This window comes from Equus quagga, chromosome 8 (assembly GCF_021613505.1).
Source record: "Equus quagga isolate Etosha38 chromosome 8, UCLA_HA_Equagga_1.0, whole genome shotgun sequence".
In the NCBI taxonomy this organism is placed as follows: domain Eukaryota; kingdom Metazoa; phylum Chordata; class Mammalia; order Perissodactyla; family Equidae; genus Equus; species Equus quagga.
In genome coordinates this window covers 60970636-60993883 of record NC_060274.1, presented here as the reverse complement: position 1 = coordinate 60993883, position 23248 = coordinate 60970636, and the positions used below count along the sequence as shown (strand labels likewise).

The following is a 23248-nucleotide window of genomic DNA, read 5'->3' as shown; positions in this document are numbered from 1 at the left end:
CTAAAATGCTGAGGATCAGCTCCCAGATAACAGTATACTGCCCGATATAACGCAAGTCTTTAAGGTCTCACACCTGCCAGCCAATCACTCCCAGTGTCACTTCAGCTGCTGACAGGAATACCTGCTACATCTTTGCCTCTGCAGATATGCTAAAACCCAATTCATAGCTTACTGCTTTCAGGAGGATTCTCTGACACACCCTCCCGATCTGATTTAGTTTTTGTTTTTGTACTCTCATCTTTACCCAACTATATTAGTTATCATAAGACAGTGTAAAGATCTGACTGCTTCCCTTCTAGCCTCTGCACTCTTTGAAGGCCGGCATCATCTTTCTTACTTGCTTTGCTCATAATAAGTGTAGATTCATTGAGTGAATTCTCAATCCTGATTTGCAATATCTCAAACTAACTCCATTATCTAAAAGTTAAAAAAACTAAACTAATTTTGATTTATATTAACTTGAAAGAAAACAGCAGTCATAAAACACTTCAGGGGATGAGAAATTATTGCAAAGCAGATATGGTTACTTGATAAATGCAGGAATTGCTATTAGGAAGGTTAATTCAAACCCATTCTGTTTACCAGGCACATGCCCTGTATCACTCAATCCAACCTAAGTGTTAGCTTCCTCATCTGTAAAAAGGGATTATTAACATCAATCTCATAGCATTTCTGTGAGGATTAACAGAGATAATGTACTTATAGAAGTCTCAGTAAAAATAGTTACAGACATGGCATTCAATATAAGTAAATCTACGGAACCACATAATAGCAAGAAATTAACTTGTCTCATCCTCCTCTGGAAGCTTCCAGGGAAATAAGAAGCTTCCTCCCACTACAGATCATACATTTCTTCCCATAAAGTACAGAAAAGCTAGGTGGGCCAGCCAAGGATAAAAGGGAAGAGCTGTAGGAGTGGGGCTTAAATGTGACCCCTGTTTACTGGGTTTATCTTAGGCTAGAAAACAAGTCAGTCAGAAACATGGAACCTGTCTATGATTCCCCCTTGCAAAACCCCCGTGATCTCCAAAAGGATGTTGCTTAGAGGGGTGATTTTAAACAGAGGAGCCTAGCATTAACAAACCTGAGAACTTCTTAAGTGAAGACTCTAAGAAATATGACCACATTATCTTTTGCATGCTATTAGAAAATACGTAGCATAGCTATCTAAAATTCTTCTTACGTTCTTCTGGTTTCATTTCAGTTATTTTTTGCAGCCAGTTTTTCCACGTTTGGCAGTCACAAGGCTCATGTGCTTCACCAAGGCACTCCCTAAAGAAGAAAACACAGAAAAGGCAATTTTAAAATATTCTTCATCAACATCAAGGTAAAAGAATAGATGGGAAGTACTCTGCCAGTTTCAAAGTTGAGAAAACTGAGGCACAGTGACTACTGAAAGATGAAGCATTTCAATAGAGGAACTGAAAACATGATTCCAAAGCTTGATACTACCAAATCAGGTTTTTTTAAATCAGTACATTCATTTATACATTTTAAAAAGTTCCAAATAGATTATTTAATATTGATAATTTAGTTTTGCATGCCTTAAGAGCTGTAAAATATTTTTACCAATTAGCTTCTGTTCTCATTAATACTTTAAATTCTTGCAACTCAAAGTGTGGCTAGCAGCATTGCCATTACTCTGGAGCTTGTTTAAACATGCAGAAGAGCAGGCCCCATGAGACCTTTGACTAGAACCTGCATTTTATCAAAATTACCACATGACTCTTCTGCATTTTAAAGTTTGAGAGGGGCTGGCCCCATGGCCAAGTGGTTAAGTTCACGTGCTCCACTTCGGCGGCCCAGGGTTTTGCCGGTTTGGATCCTGGGTGCGGACATGGCACCACTCGTCAGGCCATGCTGAGGCGGTGTCCCACATGACACAACTAGAAGGACCCACAACTAAAAAGAAAAAATACAACTATGTACCGGGGGGCTTTGGGGAGAAAAAGGAAAAATAAAATCTTTAAAAAAAAAAAGAAAGATAAAGTTTGAGAAATATTGTTTTACAACCCCTTCTTGTCATTACTTTTACCTCTGAATCCCCAAGTAATAGCCAGGGCAATCTAATTTACTTTTGAGTTTCACAAATTCCAATTTTCTGTTTCATTGGAATTCGGCAAATTTTGATTTAAATAAATAAAAACATGTCAATTTATCATTTGTAACCTAATTTTATGTTCTTTCTATAGCTATATAAAAATGAAACATTAAAAAGGGCCTAAAGACTTTACAAATTATTTTAATTCAGTATGATGCTATATTCTGTAGTACAAAGCTAATTATTACAGTTAATAGAATATCATTATGGGGGAGAAAAACCTAATCTGTAGGTGCCATCACCATCATCATTATCCATTATCATGTGTTATTTTAAACAAAGATTATATTTGCAAAGTTTAAGTTGTCAAGAAGACACACCTACAGACTCAGTAGTCTTATAAACTAAGAAGTAACATCTGACTACGTTAAGAATGCATCAATTCTACTTCATACCCATTAGGATGGCTACTATTAAAAAAATGGAAAATAAGTGTTGGGGAGGATGTGGAAAAATTGGAACCCTTGTGCATTTCTGGCAGGAATGTAAAACAACGCAGCTGCTATGGAAAACAGTTTGGTGGTTCCTCAAAATGTTAAACACAGAATTATCACACAAGCTAGCAATTCTACACCTACATATATATCTAAAAGAATTGAAAGAAAGGACTCAAACTTTTACACTAATGTTCATAACAGCATTATTCACAATAGTCAAAAGATGGGAATAACCCAAGTGTCCAGTGACAGATGAATAGATAAACAAAACATGGTATATGCACACACAATGGAATTAGCCATAAAAAAATGAAATTCTGATACATGCTACAACATGGATGAATCTTGAGAGATTATGCTAAGTGAAATAAGCCAGACACAAAAGGACAAATATTAGATGATTCCACTTATATTAAATATCTAGAATAGGGGAACTCAGAGAGACGGAAAGTAGAATGGTGACTACCAGTGGCTGAGGGGAGGAAAGATGGGGAATTATTCCTCAATGGTCAAAGAGTTTCTATTTGGGATGATGAAAAAGTTCTGAAAATGGATAGGGGTGATAGCTGTATAACATTATGAATGTACTTAATACCACTGAATTGTATACTTACAAATGGTTTAAAGGAAAAAAAAAAGTACCAGTTATCTTGAAAGAGTAAATTAATTTCCTTAAATTCCTGACGTGACCAAATCTGGCATTTGGGAAATTTTTTCCATAACTGCAGTTTTATAGAGTTCCTTAGCAACTCAGTGGTAACTTAACAGTCATTAAAAAAATATTGGGTTGATTAAAAATGTAAGTAGATATATCAGATTCACTTTAGCACACATTAAAATCAACTCTGCTTTCCAGAAAAGTAAGGGATATCTGTGATAACTGTTAATTTTAATTTGGCACATATACTAGCAGACACCAGAGTAAGAAATATGCTACAGATCTAGGAACAGTGTTTCCATATGGTGCTTGAGAATACATGTAAGAATATAGAATCTATATTTCTCATGGCTCTCAAAAAAAATTAAGGTACAAAATAGCCTTATATATCGGCAGTACCTAAAACAAAAAAAATGAAGTCAATAAAATAAATTATTTCCATTAAGTTTAAGATTTTTCCCCCTTGGAGATTAAATGGTGTATTCAGTATTTTTTTCCCTAGTAGAACCAATCCCAGTATGACCGGCTGTGCTGTCAACATTTTCTGACAGAAGCAAGAAAATAATCATGGAGGAAAAAAACCCCAATGTTTTCAAATAGAGTCTGAAAAAATAAATGCCATTCAAAAGGCCATAATTGCTTATCAGTGTGCTTGGTTCACTGAGGTTGTTGCATTAGACAGCAACAGAAGATTTTCTTTTCCAGAACCTCACAGGAGGCCATAGACCTGCTGCCTCCTCAGGTGCTAGCCCCATCAGTAGGATCACTTCTGGGTGTTATAACTGGTTGGCTCAGTTTCCACTAGTTTCCAATGCAATGCTAAGAGTGAGTATAAAAAGGAGAAGCTTATAACTAAAGGAGAAGCCAGAGAAAGAACTATAAATTAGAAAGAGAGGTAGAGGTTGCCATTTAATACTAGTAAGTATCCTCGAAAACTAAGGCATCTGAGAAAATAAGTCCAAACTTCTTCAAAGTATGGTAATAACTATGATACGAGACATAAGAGGTGATTGATTATCTGGATTATAGAATGTGTAGGGAGAGAGGTTATTCCAAGTGAAGTAATGAAGATACTGGAATGTTCTATAAATACTGGAAAGCTCAATTCCTGAATAAAGTTTTAACCAAGACACCAATGACTGATGACAAGTATTCTGACAGACCTGGTATCTGTTGTAGAGACTGCATCTCAAAATGTCACTAAAAACAAGTAAATGGGGAGAGTAATTTTGGCACATAGTCAACTGAAATTTATCGACACCAATAGAGGGGGTTCATTCAGGGAAAAAAAGTGCCTGGTAAGAAATTACAAAGAAAAAAAAAAACGGTTGTCTAACCTAAAATCAACCCTGTCCAAATATGATAGTTAATTAATATCAAGAGATCAAGGGATGGCTCTTTCCTTGAAAATGTGTCAATACGCACAACTGTTGGCAGGAATATACAGTGGCTCCAAAGCATTCTGGAAAAGGAAAAATCTACTAATGTTTCATTACTTGACAGAAGAAATTCCTATTAAGAAGTCAGCAATTTCAGTTCACTGCCATTTTAGAACTTTGTTAATGAGCACTCCTGAGTGAATAAGTAGAAATGCTCATTTTGATTCTCCTCTTTAGCTTTCTCCCCTAATTAACAAATCAACCAAAAAAAATTTTTTTTAAAGTTAACATTTTTGAGTATACCAGGCAATGATCTAAATACCTTACCTTACACGTACTGATTCATTTAATCTACATGACAACTCTTTGAAATTGGTACTATTTATCCCCATTTTACATGCACAGAGAGGTTAAGTAATCTGCAAAGTAGCAAGTGGATGAGCTAAGATTTGAAGCCAAAAAGTATGTCTTTGGAACTAGCACATTTTATGTTGACTGTCTCAGATACGATGGCTTCTACTGGGTTACCGTTATTGTAAGAGAGGATGCTTATCACCAAGTCACACAGGTAGTTAGTTAGTGGCAGAGCTAAGTCTCAAAAGCAGGTCCTGTGGGTCTCCAGATTAATGTCAATCTTGTGCTCTATTGAAACTTGATAAACTGAACTCTCAAGCAGTATTTATTTAGATGGATATGCTACGTTGTATAGAGTAGACATGATATTTAAACAGGGCCTTAGGATTGATATTTATCAAATAAATAGCAACATGTTTTCATTTCTGGGCCGAGGAAGAGCTGGGGAATGTTCTGCTAGTTGGGAGAATTCTTTTTTTCTGGAAAAAACCACTTTTTTTTCCAGAACCAGGGCTATTTAGCTAAGGGTCTGAGACTCTGATTTTGCAAGAGATGATGAGACTCAACTATTAAATCCAAAAAGAAGGACAACTTCATTTGTTTTGCCCAGAGGACTCTTAGAGAGTCACTTTGCCTGTGAAGTCTGTGGAGGAGATGAAGCATGAAACTACTGCTTTAACTCAATCAAGATTCATGATCCTAACAAGGGAGTAGGTGTTATCAAAATCCTTATTGCGGGTATTGGAGGAAAACAGAATGAATTGATGACAATTTTAATGCAAAGACATTGACTTTCAAAGTTTCCTCAAATATTTGACAAGTCTGCACACGGTGCTCTGATTCACTGGAAACTTAAGTGGACTAGAAACCTGATAACTGTGATTTCTCACCAGGTGCATCACTGTAATGCAAACCATCCTATCAAGGGTTCAAACTTGTTTCGTGGTGGTGTTGACACTATTTTAAAGGCTTCTTTGTGTAGTTTCAGTAAATAAATGCTCCACAGCTGGGTGATATATTAAAAACCCCACCATATTATTATTTAGAATATTCTTGCCAGTCAACTTCAGTAAATAACTCTAAAATATGTTTGACTATCTATGGATTTAGAAAAGATCAATTTCAAGTAAGTTTCTCAGTTTCCAATGGAGATATTGGTGATTAAAGGGACCAAGGGGGCACACTGAGGTGATACAGGAGAGAAATGACCACTATACCAGGTTAAATTTGAGGTCTTCTTCTCATAAATTAGGATTTTGGTGGCCAAGAAATATTTCTGACAACAAATCTCTAAAAAGTTTCTTCAGAGAAGAAAGACTTTGTGTCAGCTCTGAGGGCAGTGAAGTTACACAGTGGCATGTTCTACTTAATAAAAAGAAAAACAGAAGGGAAAGATCATTGGCTCAAGTGAGAGTCCAGGTTTTGAACACTGTCTAGGGATAATACTATCAAGATCAGACAAATTGTAATTATACAGGCTAGGGGGAGAAAGCATCCTAGGTTCAGTTACTAAAGGCACAGAACTGGTTGATAAACAACTTAGAACAGAAAGGTCCATCCTGTGGTGGGAAGAGAGATGCCTACTCCTGCCTTCCCTACTAACAAGGAATATGTTCAGTTATATTCAGACAGACAAACCTTGGGGGTGGCTCTCAACTGATTCTGTCACATGCAGTTCTTAAAAAGAAGAAATTATCATTGCTATCTCCTGTGGCTTTTGTAATCATTTTTAGAGAATATTTCTGAGTTTTTTGGGGAGAGAGAGAAGCAAACCCAGAATCACATGCCTTTATCTTATAAAGATCTCTCTTGCAAAGCTTCCTTTTGCATGAAGCAGATTTTGTTTCTCTTTTAAACACTAAATAAGGGCAGCAGAATTCTACTTAAAATTTCTTTTTAGAAAATTTTTACAATTTCTGATAATAGGCAAAGCTCTTATACTATAAGAATAAGAGTAGTAAGCTAAGAATGTAAAAACAGAGATTGTAAATTAATGCCTAGAGAGGTGAAGCAGATGATGTAAAAATCCTAGAATCTACAATATCATATACCTACATATACCAATCCTATAGCTTAATGAATATCAAAACTGAAAGGTAACAAGGTTAAGCTGAAGTACTTAAATCTGAGACTGCCTGTCACTGAAATCCATTCCTATTTCATTTAAGTCAAATTCTCTTTCCCTGAATTACTATGCCCAGAACATGATGATTCTATTTGCCAAGTTCTCTATTACCCTCATGAGTAGGAGAAAGACTAAATAATTACCAAATGTGACCTTGAATCCATGTGGCCATTCACAGATCCCTTGAACTAGGATAAAATTTAAAGTACAGCATGTGATCTTGGCATATAGTCTTCAATGGATCTCGAGTATAACCAGCCTAATATTTTGGAGGTGTGAGAAAGAGTAAGCTGACATATTTCTCCAAACATTGGTCTAGAAATGTACAGTTAATAGCATCATACATATGTATAGACATATATAGCTTTTAGAGTCTACCCTATATTAGTAGGTTTTTCCATTAGTTTCCTTATCTTCAGTCAAATCAAACTTAACTACTTGCAGTATACAAAGATAGGTGAGGAAAAATACAAGAAAGTCAAAGCTAATCTATAGTAAAAACTAGTAAAAGCTAGACCACAGAAACCATAGAGCTTAAGGAGATAATGCCAATCACAGGTTTTTATTTTCCCTTCAAAACTTTATTATTCTCTGATCCCAGCAAATTCTATCTTACCTTATAAACATTTTACTAATTTATATTTTCCATTTTTGTAGCCTCTCCACCAATCCTCTAAATCAGCCTTTTTGGCCTCTTACATAAAGCAGACAACTCAGAAAATGGTTTATGTGATAACTTTTCTCAGTTTCCCCAAGGATAGTACATAATTAGTACCATTCTAGATGTACTGGATGCATGCAATGGGGTGGTTAGGGCACTAGAGCTTAACTTTCTCAAGAAACACCACACTAACTCAGAAGAGGAAGAGCCTTTATTTTCTTACTTTAAGATTCTTACTCTATGGTAAAGTAGGTTCATATTCATCTAAGTGCCATTTATTTAGTGACAATTAAGCTCACATGTATTCATTAACTCACTTTTCAATTCTGTAGCTGGATCCTTATCTCTTCTGGTGGGGTAGTGAGGCGGAGTCAGGAACCAACCAGCAAATAGTAAAACATGTAAAACTAAAAACTAGGAATTTGTCTTTTAAATGTTTTGAAAAATTAAGGTATGTGGATATAATCTATTATTCAATATTTTCTTGCTGAGTGTGATTTAGCCATGAAAGTAGTAAACACGGTTTTCTGTTCATTAATCACTAAATTCAAGCACCTAGCACAGAAGCCTAGCAAATTTTTTCTGTAAAGGGCCAGGATAGTAAGTATTTTGGGTTTTGAGGGCCATACAGTCTCTTTCGTAACTAATCAACGTTGTGGTATCCTGAAAGTAGCCATAGACAATAGGTAAACAAATTGGCATGAATGGGTGTGGCTGTGTTCCAATAAAACTTTATTTTCAAAAACTGGTTTGGACGGTTGTTTGCTGACATCTGACCTAGAGCTCAGTGCTACATACAGGTTGGCAGTTGAAGAAATATCTTTACCTAATAATGATAATGATGATGAGCGTAAGAAATAGGTATTGCAAGGTACGGATAGTTCCACGACTATGCCTTTTTACTATCTGGCAGTGCTACAATTTGATTTAGTTTCTGATAAGTAGGTAAGTAAAGAGTATAGATTTTTATTCATTTAAAGTATATCCTTGCATATGCGATTAATCTGGAAATGAGCAAAAAGCAGAAGAAATATTATTTCTTTTTCTGATCATTTAATCAACTAAAACAAAACAGTTAATTATCATTGAATCTACTCTGAGTAAAGCAGAATGCTGACGGCAGACAAACATACAGTCAAACGATTATACACAGTTACAAAGCCTATCCATTATTGATTGATCATCAGTTCATACCTAGTGAGTACTTATCAGACGCCAGAAATTAAACAAAACACAAGACACACAATTGGTTACTATCTAGGACTGTGCATTAGAATCACCTAAGAGCTTTTTTTGGGGGAGCTCCAATCCAAAACCTACTCAATCAAAATCTCACTTGTTGGGGCCTATGATGAAAATCTAGAAAAGCTGTCTTAGTAGTTTTGGGTATCCCTGGTTAAGAATCACTGCTAGAATCTTCTATTTAAAAAAAAAAGAGTAAACTCTAAACATTTTCTAATCTGTAGTAAGCAATTTGGTATTAAAGTTTAAGTGCGTGGGCACTGGAATCAAAAAGAGCTAGGTTCTAATCCCATTTCCACCATTCCCTAGCTGCATAACCCTGGGCAACTTCTCCGTGCCTGAGTTTCCTTATCTGTAAAAATGGGATAATAACAGTACTCAACTCATAACCTTGTTGGGAAAATTCAATATATGAAAATATTTGGCATAGTACCTGGCACACATCAAGCACACAATAAATATAAACCATTACTACTTATACATTTTTTTAATTAATAAGAATGACATCAAACATACTACAATTTAAAGGTCTGATTCAAAGTACAAAGTCGCTTTAAAAACTGTTAGAAAGGTGATTAGGCTGATTCCAACTTGTCTTGTACTGACCAGCAGAAGAGGTGTCCTTTTCCACAGTCCACAGCCGGAGCTCTGAGCAAGGGGAAGCTCAGTGTATCAGACCCAGATGTATTTGACCCTTGTTTTGTTAGTCTGACTGCTCTTTCACAGCCTGGAGTGGGACACCATTTAATGGCAGGATTATTTTCAACAAAGGCCTGTTTAAACATCAATAACAAAACACAACAGAAAATACTTTAATTCCAAATTCGAATATAGAGTATACCCCTATGTCAATTTACTTTAAAGCAAAAGAAGAGCAAAATAAAAAATAAGTAGTAGTCAGTCTCAAGAAATACTTAAAATAGCACCAGAAAGTACAAAACAACTTAAAAAGAAGGAAAAAACTGGTAATTACCTTAGTAAGGATGTGATCTTCTATATTTATGTTTATATTTATATTTCACAAGGAGGTAAAAGACCTATACAATGAAAACTATAAGACATCACTAAAAGAAATTGATGATGACATAAAGAAATGGAAAGAGGGGCCAGCCCTGTGGTCAAGTGGTTAAGTTTGCACATTCCGCTCTGGTGGTCTGAAGTTCGCCAGTTTGGATCCTGGGTGTGGATCTATGCACCACATATCAGGCCATGCTCTGGTGGCATCCCACATAGAGGAACTAGAATGACCTACAACTAGGATATACAACTATATAGTAGGGCTTTGGGGAGAAAAAAAAAAAAGGAAGATTGGCAACAGATGTTAGTTTAGGGTCAATCTTCCTCACTAAAAAGAAAAAAAAGGAAGAGAAAGAAATGGAAAGATATTCCATGCACATGGACTGGAAGAATAAACATAGTTAAAATGTCCATACTACCTAAAGCAGTCTACAGATTCAATGCAATCTCAATCAGAATCACAGTGACATTCTTCATGGAAACAGAACAAAGAATCCTAAAATTCATATGGGACAACAAAAGACTCCAAACAGCTAAAGCAATCCTGAGAAAAAAGAATAAAGCTGGAAGCATCACAACCCCTGACTTCAAAATATACTACAAAGCTATAGTAATCCAAACAGCATGGTACTGGCACAAAAAACAGGCACACCAATGAATGGAACAGAACTGAAAGCCCAGAAATAAAACTACACATCTACGGACAGCTAATCTTTGACAAAGGAACTAAGAACATACAATGGAGAAAGGAGAGTCTCTTCAACAAATGCCATTGGGAAAACTGGACGGCCACATGCAAAAGAATGAAAGTAGACAATTATCTTTCACCATACACAAAAATAAGCTCAAAATGGCTTAAAGACTTGAAGGTAAGACCAGAAACTAAAACTGCTAGATGAAAATATAGGCAGTATACTCTTGGACATCAGTCTTAAAAGGATCTTTTTGAATATGTTGTCTACTCGGACAAGGGAAACAAAAGAAAAAATAAGCAAGTGGGACTTCATCAAGCTAAAGACCTTCTGCAAGGCAAAGTAATCCAGGAACAAAATGAAAAGATAACCCACCAACTGGGAGAAAATACTGGCAAATCATATATCCAACAAAGGGTTAATCTCCATAATACATAAAGAGCTCACACAACTCAACAACAAAAAACAAACAACTTGATAAAAAAATGGGCAGAGGATATGAACAGACATTTTTCTAAAGAAGATATACAGATGGCCCATAGACACATGAAAAGATGTTCAACATCACTAATCATCAGGGAAATGCAAATCAAAACTAGACTTGGATATCACCTTACACCCGTTTGAATGGCTATAATCACCAAGACAAAAAATAACAAGTGTCAGAGAGGTTGTGGAGAAAAGGGAACCCTCATACGCTACCGGTGGGAATACAAACTGGTGCAGCCACTATGGAAAACAGTATGGAGATTTCTCAAAAAATTAAAAATAGAAATATCATATGACCCAGCTATCTCACTACTGGGTATTTATCCAAAGAACTTGAAATCAATGATTCAAAGAGACTTATGCACCCTTGTGTTCATTGCTGCATTATTCACAATAGCCAAGACATGGAAGCAACCCGATTATCAACTGATAATTGGCTAAAGAAGATGTGGTGTACACAGACAATGGAATACTACTCAGTCATAAAAAAAAGATAAAATCATCCTTTTTGCAACAACATGGATGGATTGAGGGTAAGATGTTAAGTGAAATAAGCCAGACAGAGAAAGACAAACACTATATGATTTCACTCATATGTGGAAGATAAACAAATACATGAACAATGAGAACAGATTATTGGTTACCAGGGGGAAGGGGGTTAAGGGGTGGGCACAAGGAGTGAAGGAGCACATTTATATGGTGACTGACAAATAATAATGTACAACTGAAATTTTGCAATGTTATAAACTATTATGACCTCAATAAAAAAAAAAAGTCCATATATTAAGGTTTAAACTACAAAAAGCTGTAGAAGGCAGTTAAAATGTAACTGTTAAGTCACACAAAAAAGGAACTTGCATATGCTTCTGAATAACTTCTGAATGAAAATGAAGATAGGAAAAAAGATGAAATAAACATTGTAATCATTATATGAAACTATTATTTGAAATTAAAAAAATACATAAATTTTCAAATTGATAATCTTTACAGCTAAATATTTAATTTAGGAGAGTAAAATATAATCTCTTGGAAAACTTAAAACACCTACTATGTACTTTGAACATTATCCTATCAATCAGTTATAAAAGTGCAATAGGCGATCAGTAAATAGTTCTGAGCAATAGTTTTATTTTTTTGGTAAACTACTACTTTAGCTTTTCACTTTCACTTCTATCATGATTATAAAATAACACTTTAGCTTAAAACTTTAATTAATGCCACATTCCTTTATGCAGTTTTCCTGAGACACAAAAGTCAGAGTCTATTATTTTAGTGTTTTCAAAAATAAAACAAAAAAATTAAAATCTGTTATATAGGTTTAATTAAATCAAAATTATGGAAATCAGACAGGTAATTGGCAGCATACCTTAATATCAAACTGTAGGTATCGTTTGTCCATCTCCTTAGAAACTACACTTTCTATGATATCCACAGGCACAAGTTGGAAGCAATCATATGCAGGGCAGAAAATGTTGTGAGCTTCACCTTCTTGAATTTTCAGATTCAAAAACCTATTAAAATGATCAATAGACAGAAAAAACATAAAGATATAATTTATTTGCATATTCTAAGAATTTTTTCTTTATGCTGAACTTTGTTAGAGTATAGTTAAAATAACATCACTGAACAGAGTGTGGAATATCACTGTAATACACTGATTTATATAATTCACAAACTATTCAACAATTACTACCTGTCCAACATTAATTTTATATATATACAAACATATATACATATATTTATATGTTTTATATGTTCATGGTTTGCTTTATCCTCTCTAAAAAGTTGAAACAATAGATTTATTTAATATTAAAAATTCAGAAATGAGTGGTTTAGAAATGTCATATTCAATTCTCAATATTCTCCACCTTCAAATAAAAGGGAGCAATTGAACAGAATTAAACCACAGATAATTTAACAGATTTTGGGGTTGCAGTGGAATATAGCATGCTTTTGTGAAGAAAAGGTTTTATGCTTATATTTCATTTAGATGAATATTAAAATGAGTTTCATGTACTACTCTAGGTACCCTAGTCGAGGTAGTAGGAGAAAGGTATCCTAGAAGGTGGCAGGAATCTTGACCAAGGTGAATTAAGAGGTTAAGAGCAGAATTTGAGTTAGAGAATACCAGATCTGCCCTAACAAGTTATATAATACTAATCAATTTATTTAACTGCTCTGTGCCTCAGTTTGACTATCTGCAAAATGGAGATAATAATACGCACTTCTCAGGGTTGTTATACAGATTATATGGTATCATGTTTTTGAAATATCTGCAAGGTGCCTGGCACAGAATAAGAATTCGTAAATTTCAGCATGGGTTTTATTGTTATTATTATTAATATTGCCTATGGAAAAACAAGAAACAAACTTTTGAAGTGTAGATTTAACACTTAAACCTAGAGAAGATAAATGGAAAATCAGGCAATTAAATCACCATTCTTGAGTCATCACCATAAAGTTTGATTATTCCACTGCCTACAATATCTTTTTCCTTTAGTTCTCCAGTCTCTTAATTTAATTGCACTTAAAAATATCAAGCTTATAGGGGCTGGCCCCGTGGCCGAGTGGTTGGGTTCGCGCGCTCCGCTGCAGGTGGCCCAGTGTTTCGTCGGTTCGAATCCTGGGCGCAGACATGGCACTGCTCGTCAAACCACGCTGGGGCGGCGTCCCACATGCCACAACTGGAGGGACCCACAGCTAAGAATATGCAACTATGTACCGGGGGGCTTTGGGGAGAAAAAGGAAAAAAATAAAATCTTTAAAAAAAAAAAAGAATGGGTTTCTACATTTAAAAAAATAAAATAAAATAAAAAAATATCAAGCTTATTGAGATCTCATCAGATCTGCTGCCTTTACTCCAACTTTTTCCTCCACAATCTCATCTGGGCACTTCAGAGAAAACAGAGCCTCTCTTAACATCCTCCTTACCACACCTCAAATCTAGCCATATTAGCTATTTTTGCCTTCTTCCCTGTCACTTCAGTCAGAGGGCTTCCTCCTTTAGCCCCAGGCTATTCCTCAAATCCTCAGGCCAGCTCTGGGACTCGCACTATCCGTTAACCTACTCTCTCTCTCTAATGGCTCTCATCCTTGGCACAATAAACATGCTCAAGTTTTTCCCATCCTGAAAACCTTTCTCAATCACATAACACGTTTTAGTTCCACTTTCCTTTTCTTTCACATCAAAGTTTCCTGACAAAACAATGATTTGTCATTCCTTCCCCAAGTCCATCCCATTCACTTCTCAACCTGTAACACTCTGGCTTCTATCAACTCTTCATTGAATGGCTGGCTTTCTACAAAGCCATTAAGATTACTCATTAGCCCAAATTATTCAAGGTTTCTCAGTTTTTACTTTCCTTTCATTTCTCTAGAGTATCCTACACTGATGAACAGTTCCTTCTTTCAGATTCTCTCTTCCCTCTGGCTTCTAGGACTTATTTTTTCCCCGGCATCCTTCTTCCCTCTGGTTGTTCCTTGTTCATCTTTTTCGCTATGCCTTTTACTCTTCTGATCACTTATATTTTACTGTTCCCTAGAGATTTCATGCCCAAACTCTTCCCTTCCCATTCCATACAATTCCCCTGGGTGACCTAAATATGCCTAACTTAAACTACCACCTGTATGTCAATGACTCTGAAATTTAAAACCCAGATCTCCCTCCTTAGCTATAGATTTTGATTACACACACAATATTTTCATTTAAATATCCCATAGGCATTTTAAATTCAACATGTTTAAAATGTTCCCCTCTATTTTCAATATGATTTAAAAACCACACACTATTCACAAAACTCTGATTTATCCCAATAGAAGGGCATTCTGTACCTTAGTCACCAGTTAAAAAAATTACTTGTATTACTCTGTGTCAGGAGAAACAATTTGGCAGAAGTAAACATGGATGAAGCATTCAGGGGAAATGCTATAGAGTAGCAGTTCTCAAAGTGTGATCTGCAGAGCTGTGAGGGTTCCTGAGACTTTCCAGGGGGTTTATGAGGACAAAACTATTTTCATAATGGTTGAGTATTAAGACTTTGGTTGTTTTTTGGTTAAAACTGCAGCTGCCTTAGCATGAATCATGGCAGTGGCATTTTGTAGCCAAGTAGATTTTATATTCTTCACAGCTCCACACTTGTGGTTAAAAAAAAAAAAGCCAGGAGCCAGCCCAGTGGCACAGGGGTTAAGCTCACAGATCCGCTTAGGTGGCCCGGTGTTGGCTGGTTCGAATCTCAGGTGCGGACCTACCCACTGCTTGTCAAGCCATGCTGTGGCAGGCATCCCACATATAAAATAAAGGAAGGTGGGCATGGATGTTAGCTCAGGGCCAATCATCCTCAAAAAAACACACACACACAAACAACAAACAAAAAACCAGTTGCATTTAAGAAGGTCCTTGAGGGAGTAATAAACATTATTAATTATGGATTATTAATAAATTTTACTGATTATTTATTTTATTAAATCTTAACCCATGGGTACCCATTTTTTGGGTATTCTGTGCAAAGAAATGAGAAGCAAGCATAATGACCTTCTGCTGCATACCAAGGCATGATAGTTGTCTCAGGAAATTAATTGTTCAAGCTACAAGTAGACTTGCCTGCTTTTATCATGGGACATTATTTTTATTTGAAAGAACAACTATAGACAATGATTATTCAGACTTGGGTATATGGTAAACTTTTTAAACAAATGCATTAAGTGAGCCTGCCACATCAAGGAAAAAAGTTGATGGTATTTGTTGCCAATGATAAAATTCAAGCCTTCAAGTAGAAAGTAGAATTTTGAAAAACTCTTATCTGCTATTGTGACCTTCTCAGCTTCCCAATATTTAGAGACTTTTCTGATGACACTGGTGGTGATATTAACTAATGTGATTTTTTTTTACTACAATATGTATGTGAAATACATTAACATTGGAAGATCTACGTAACCCATTGAGCCAATATTTTCAAAATGATGTTACAAGACCATGCATGGGTAAAAGATCCAGTAAAAGTGCAGGATAGACCAATGGATTTTAATGTAAAGAGTACAAAAAGTCTATAGATATGGTTTCAGATTTTACACTGCAACTAACGATTAAGAAAACTATCACTTGTTGAGTTTTGATGTATATCAAAGAGTATCCACACTTATCTGAATAGGCTGTTAATATACTTTTCTCTTTTCCATATACACATCTGTGTGAGGTCAGATTTTCTTTATAGATGTCAACCAGAACAATATATCATAATGGACCGAATGCAGAAGGAGACATAAGAATATGGCTTCTATTAAGCCATATACTAAGGAGATTTGCAAAAATGTAAAACAATACCACTACTAATTTTTTTACTGGAAATAGTTATTGTTCACAGTAAATGTTATGTTAACATATAATGAGTTTCTTACTGTTATTTTAAAATGAATAAACAAATATTAAATTTTTACAGTGTTAATTTCTAATATAGTATATATGGATAGATACCACCCATATAAAACGAAGTGCTTTGACGTCCTCAACAATTTTTTTCTTGTAATTAATTTCTAGCCTTATAGCATTATGATCAGTGAAGATGCTTGTTATTACTTCAATTTTTTTAAATTTGTAGAGGCTTGCCTTGTTTCCCAACATATGGTCTATCCTTGAGAATGTTCCATGTGCACTTGAGAAGAATGTGTATTCTGCTGTTTTAGGGTGAAGTGATCTATATATGTCTATTAAGTCCAATTGTTGTAGTTTTCCGTTTAGCTCCCCTATTTCCTTGTTGATTTTCTGTCTGGATGATCTGTCCATTAATGTGAGTGGGGTGTTGAGGTCCCCTACTATTATTGTGTTGTTTTTAACAATCTTCCTTTAGGTCTGTTAATAGTTGCTTTATGAACCTTGGTGCTCTTATGTTGGGTGCATAGATATTTATAAGCGTTATTTCTTGATGAAGTGTCCTTTTGATCATTATATATTGTCCCTCTGTGTCTCTCTTTACCTGCCTTATTTTGAAATCCGTCTTGTCTGATTTAAGAATTGCAACACGTGCTTTCTTTTGCTTGCTATTAGCTTGAAGGATTCTCCTCCACCCCTTCACTCTGAGCCTGTGTTTGTCCTTGGGGTTGAGGTGTGTTTCCTGGAGGCAACAAATTGTTGGCTCTTGTTCTTTAATCCATTTTGCCATTCTGTGTCTTTTCATTGGAGAGTTCAATCCGTTTACATTGAGAGTGATTATTGATACATGTGGACTTAATGCTGTCAATCTGTTGCTCATTATCCTGTTTTCCTGCGTTTCTTTTCCTGTGTGCCTTAGCCTACTCATTTAATATTGCAATTTCTTATGCTGGGTTTCTTAGATTTTTCCTTATTTATGTCTTGTGGCTCTGTTCTGTTTTTAGTTTAGTGGCTACCCTTAAATTTGTATTTAGAATCTCGTGTATAATATAATCTATTCTCTGGTGGTCTCTTACTTACTTGGCCTAGACTGATTTAGTCCCTTTGCTCTTCCCCTCCTAAATTATTATTTTCATTTCTTATTCTAACTCACATTATGAGTTTGTAGTTAGAGTGATAAGATCGTCTTTGCTTTGGTAGTTTCCTTACCTTTGTCCTAATGCTGTAGTTGAATATTTGCTATCCTATTCTGGTCCTATCTATCTGTCTTCCTACTCTGTGGTTTGTGACCCTTTTCTCCCTTTTTTCTTTTTTCATGTATGAGAGCCTTCTTGAGGATTTCTTGTAGTGGAGGACTTCTGGTTACAAATTCCCTTAACTTTTGTTTGTCTGGAAAAGATTTAATTTCTCCCTCATATCTGAAGGATATTCTTGCTGGATAGAGTATTCTTGGCTGAAGATTTTTATCTTTTAATGTTTTGAATATGTTACTCCCTTCTCTCCTAGCTTGTAAGGTTTCTGTAGAGAAATCTGCTGAAAGTCTGAAAGGAGTTCCTTTGTAGGTTATTTTCTTCTGCCTTGCTGCCCTGAGTATTCTTTCTTTGTCTTTCCTTTTTGCCATTTTTACTACTACATGCCTTGCAGTAGATCTTTTTGCATTGACAAATCTAGGAAATCTGAAAGCTTCCTCTACACACATTTCTCCCTCAATCCCCAGATTTGGGAAGTGTCTCTTCTATAATTTCATTAAGCACATTTTCTACTCCATTTTCCTTTTCCACATTCTCGGGAATTCCTATGATCCTTAAATTCTTTCTCCTCATTGAATCTGCTATCTCTCGGAGATTTTCCTCATTCTTTTTAATTCTTAGTTCTCTTTCTTCCTCTGTCTGGAGCCATTCAGCCTGTCTATCTTCGATTATGCTAATTTGCTCCTCTATGGTGTCTACACGGGCATTCAGGGAATCTGTATTCTGTTTTATCTGGTCCATTGTGTTTTTCATCTCTAGTAATTCTGTTTGATTCTTCTTTATAGTTTCAATCTCTTTTGTGAAGTAACTCCAGAACTCATTGGCTTGTTTCTCTTTCTCTCTAGCTCACTGAGTTTTCTGATTATAGCTACTCCGAACTCCTTATCACTTAGTTTACCTATTTCCAAGTCCTCAGGACTTAATTCCATGTTTTTATTGTTTTCCTTTTGGTCTGGAGCTTTTATAAACTGCTGGATTGTAGAGGAGCGGTTTTTTCACATGATGGTAGAATTTGGTTGCAGTTACAGCCTGTTGCCACTAGATGGGGGTCGAGAACGGCATGTTCTGAGCTCTCTGCCTTCGGGCAAGATGGCGGCGCCCAGCATGGTTTGCTGGGGGGGAGGGGCTGTTTTTCTCACATGCCAATCTGGATTCAGATCAGTTCTGTTATCTGGTCTCCCGGGGTCCTGGCTTTATGGGGTCCCCGCGCACGGAAGCTCTCCCCTGTCAGCGGGTTTCCACTGTACTGGCGGCGGGAGTCATGGATGATCCCCTGGTCATGCAGCCCCTCCCCCGCTCCTTCCCGCACCCGCGGCAGCGATCCCAGTCCCTAGGAGAGGGAGAGAAGTTTTCTCTTACCCCGTTCCAGCTCTTCCGAGGCCGGCTGCAGCCTCTCCATCCTCTGTCTTTTTGGTGCTGTAGGTCTCTGATGGTCTGGCATTAGGTTTATTAGCTGAAATTCAGTTTTTTCCAATCCTTTGTTGTAGTTTGGAGGGGAGAGAGTCCCGGGTCAGCTCACCCCACCATTTTGCCAAAGCCTTACTCCCCAACTCTCATTTCTTGAGAGAGAAATGGGCTTCTAACTTACTGAAGCCATTTTTGTTGTTCCTCAACAATTTTTAAGACAGTAAAGTGGTCTTGAGACTAAAAGTTGGAGAACTGCTAACTGTAGAGTTCCCTTTTTCACATAACAGGATCCTCTTTCTTTTAGCTATGAAGAGGTTCCCTGGGAAGTTGGATATAATTTATCTTAATACTTATACTCCCCTGTCAAAGTGCAGTTTGCTTAGACATAGTTACAATATGATTTATTTACTATATGTTTTATGTATTCTAAATACATCACAGCAGATGTAATTATCTCTGCCAATTAAATGACAGAACTGAGATCTCATTGAAGATAGGATCATTTCTCTATATAATAGCCATGCTATTAATCCTCATCAAGATATAATTTCCCACTAAATTTATAAGCAGAACATGAAGTTGATGACTGTTAGTAAAAGAGAGAAGTATGGGGCAAACTTCACCTATATCTTTATCTTGTAGGTCAGCTTTACAGGTTATATCGTAGATCGGTTCTCTTGCTTATTACCATGCTTAGGGAGATGATAATAACTAACATTTATTGAGTGGTTACTATGTGCCAGGCCTTGTTCTAAGCATTTGATATATATTAAGTCATTTAATAATAAACTAATAATAATCCTATGAAGTACTTATTATTATCACCATTTTATAGATTAAGAAATTGAGGCACAGTGAGGTACCACTTACCTAAATCAACAAGTAATAAGCAGCAGGAAGGATATTCTATGTGAGGTAGAAAATAGTAATTTCTCTTTCATTTAAGCCCTGGGCATAGATGCTTCAAAGCATCTGGCTGGACTGAGGGATAAGGGGGTAGGGAAGAGTAAGATAAACTGATTTTTGAACTATCTAAGGACCCTTAAAAATTCTTCCTTGCTCCTTAAGACAGAGGAGTTTCTTTTCTATATGCCTCAGAGAGGACTGCAATTAATTTAAAAACAGTTTTATCAACAAATGAATCACCCAACCTGGAAGCTGTTTTACTGGTGCTTGATTTGACAAGAACTACCTGGCAGGAGTAGGGAGGAGAATCCTAGGTAGGCTGATAAGGTACCATGGGAAACAATTATTAGATCTTTCAAATTTAAATCTTACCATAAACTTCTTTTTTTTTTTTTTTTTAAAGATTTTATTTTTTCCTTTTTCTCCCCAAAGCCCCCCCGGTACATAGTTGTGTATTCTTCGTTGTGGGTTCTTCTAGTTGTGGCATGTGGGACGCTGCCTCAGCGTGGTCTGATGAGCAGTGCCATGTCCACGCCCAGGATTCGAACCAACGAAACACTGGGCCGCCTGCAGCGGAGCGCGCGAACTTAACCACTCGGCCACGGGGCCAGCCCCTTACCATAAACTTCTTAAGGCTAGTCCTGTGACAGGAGTTTGGTGAGGTAGGTAAAGAAGTTCAAAAAAATTCAAGTAAATCTCTGGGGTGCTCGGTTTTCACACAGAAACCAAGGTCAACAGTAGCAAATTTGACAGCACCCAAATAATACAATACAGTTCACAAAAATATACAATTAACAATTTTAAGCTAAACAAAGTACTGTACCTGTGGAAGATTTTCTGCATCCAGAACTAGGTCAAAGTTTGCTTTGGATTGTGAGCTCTGCCCCTTGCTTCTTTCAGCTGTAGTTTACCTCTATCAGCTGTACTGATTTGATCCTATCTAATTAGACAGAGTCGTCTCTAGTCTATGTCTTAAAAAGAATGACCAGATATTCTTATTTGTCCTGATTTTTTAAAGCAGTAATTTTTTGCTCCTCGAAATGAAATCTTGTCTCATACCCCGATTTGTAAAACAGAGAAAGAAAATGTACTCAAAATAAAACCTGGGTGACAGAAAGATCAGTGGTTGCCTACAGATTGGAGGGAGGGGATGGTGGTGGGAAGATAAGAGAGATGCAGAAAGACAAGGGTGGGAGGAATTTCAAGGAGAAATGAGGAAACTTTTGGGGGTGATGGATATATTCATCATCTTGATTGTGGTAATAGTTTCATGGGTGTATATATGTCAAAGCTTATCAAATTATTTATCTTAAATATGTGGTTTATTGCATGTCAATTATACTCCAACAAAGTTGTTTACAAACACAAGAGAAAATCTGCTCCAGTTCTTGCTCTCTCAGCCAACACTGTGCTCCCCAGCTTCCTACACTTGGATCCCGTACTCCATGAAAAAGAACAGTTTGAAAACTTCTGATTTTTAAGATTTCCTTAAATAATAATGACATGCTTTGCTTAGGTCATCAATCAGTACATTTATGTGTCTCTAGAGATAACATGATATTGTATTGCTCAGTCTTCATTTTCTTTATAAAGCTCTCTCGAAAAGCGTAACATTAGAGCAAAGTTAATGGATAATAAGAAAGTATAAATCTTGGCAAGGTAATGGGAAGGAGACTGGAGATAAACATGAGAAGCAAAATAAATTTTCCATTTGTAATATATACTCAATGATGCCTGGGAGAGACATCTAACTGAACTGATTAAAAAGAAATATTAAATGTTCATATTTTACAGATTTTCAAGGCTATTTGCTTGTCACAAAAAGTTCAGAGACAGCATAAAAACAAATGCTTAAAAATTCTTTGGCTGTAAGAAACTGATTCTTGATATTTAGGTATAGGCTTAAAATTTACATTAGATGTAATATAAATTAAGATACTAGGAGAACTTATTTACGTATACCTGCTTTGTTCCCAAAAGTATCTTATATTAAGCCAAATAACATTAATTACTAAATTAAATAATTTAACTAAGTTAATAGATTAGAAGATGTCAAAATAAGAAAAGCAAAATTCTTCCTTAGTAGTAAAGTATAATATATTTCAGTCTAACTCTGAAACCAATATACATAATCCATATCATTAAATATTGAAAGCAAGCAATTTTATTACCAAATTAGGGTGCTGTGATGCAGTAAGAAATACTAAGGTGCACATATACTCACGACTCCCAACATCCTCTACAAAAGTCATGTCCACAGGGCATATCCACTGGGTCTTCAAATACAGAAATGCTGCACATACAAATGTCACACTGGAGATGAAGAAGAACAATGATTTAAACAAAGCCACACTTTGGAGAGAAAACAATATATTCATTTGTTCATTAGTTTAAGGCAAAAAACTAGTGTAGTAATTATAAAAAGTGTTTCATACTTATAAAGGAAGTTAAAGTTAGTGTGCCTACCTTTGAATAATAAATATCATGCCTACCTCATTATAAACTGTTGTGGGATTTAAATGTTTTAATGTAAAAGTCAAACACTTAAATTCCAAATTTATGCATTAAATTAATAAGCAACTACACATTTGGAAAAGGAAGTACAAGAAACAAATCATTACAATCTATTCAGGTCAAGATCAAATTGCCTGTTGCAAAATAACCACTTCCAATATCAGTCCTTCACTCTCTACTCCCCTCAGAAGATCTACAGAAACAGGGTAACTTTGTTTTTTCAATACAGCAACTCAGGATATTCAGAGCAGCAATTTAAGGATTTCTACCCAGGGAACTCTGCTACAAAACACTGTATTTTCTAAACAATGACTTACTAGAAGCAAACATTATAATGGTACAGACACGAACTACAGAAGTAGAATTGTTTTCCAAGAAGGCCTAGACAAAACCTGGAGTGCTTTCATATGAGTGGCTGAATCATTCAAGAAACGCCAAGATTTCCTATAACAGTACACCAATGGTATGCCAATTAAAAATGCAGAAAACAGTAGTATTGTTTCTCAGGAAAAAACAAACATTTATTCTAGAAATGTATCTAGATGACAAACTCCGGAAGGTTTACTGAACCAAATCCATAACTATCAATATATTATAAATGCCTACAAGAAAACAAAAAACACAGTTTCGTATGTTTGGTTTAAAGTGCCT

General features: G+C 35.9%; 1 protein-coding gene across 2 annotated transcripts in view; it reads right to left on the bottom strand.

Annotated features, from left to right (window-relative positions):
- Positions 1–23248, bottom strand: part of ANKIB1 (ankyrin repeat and IBR domain containing 1) — a 135498-nt gene that overhangs the window by 27779 nt on the left and 84471 nt on the right. For both annotated transcript variants that reach the window (XM_046669378.1, XM_046669377.1), the window contains exons 7-10: positions 22308–22396; positions 12522–12666; positions 9564–9730; positions 1184–1272 (exon numbers count right to left, since the gene is read on the bottom strand). In XM_046669378.1, coding sequence (XP_046525334.1) covers positions 1184–1272; positions 9564–9730; positions 12522–12666; positions 22308–22396 — 490 coding nt within the window. The remainder of the gene's footprint in view (positions 1–1183; positions 1273–9563; positions 9731–12521; positions 12667–22307; positions 22397–23248) is intronic.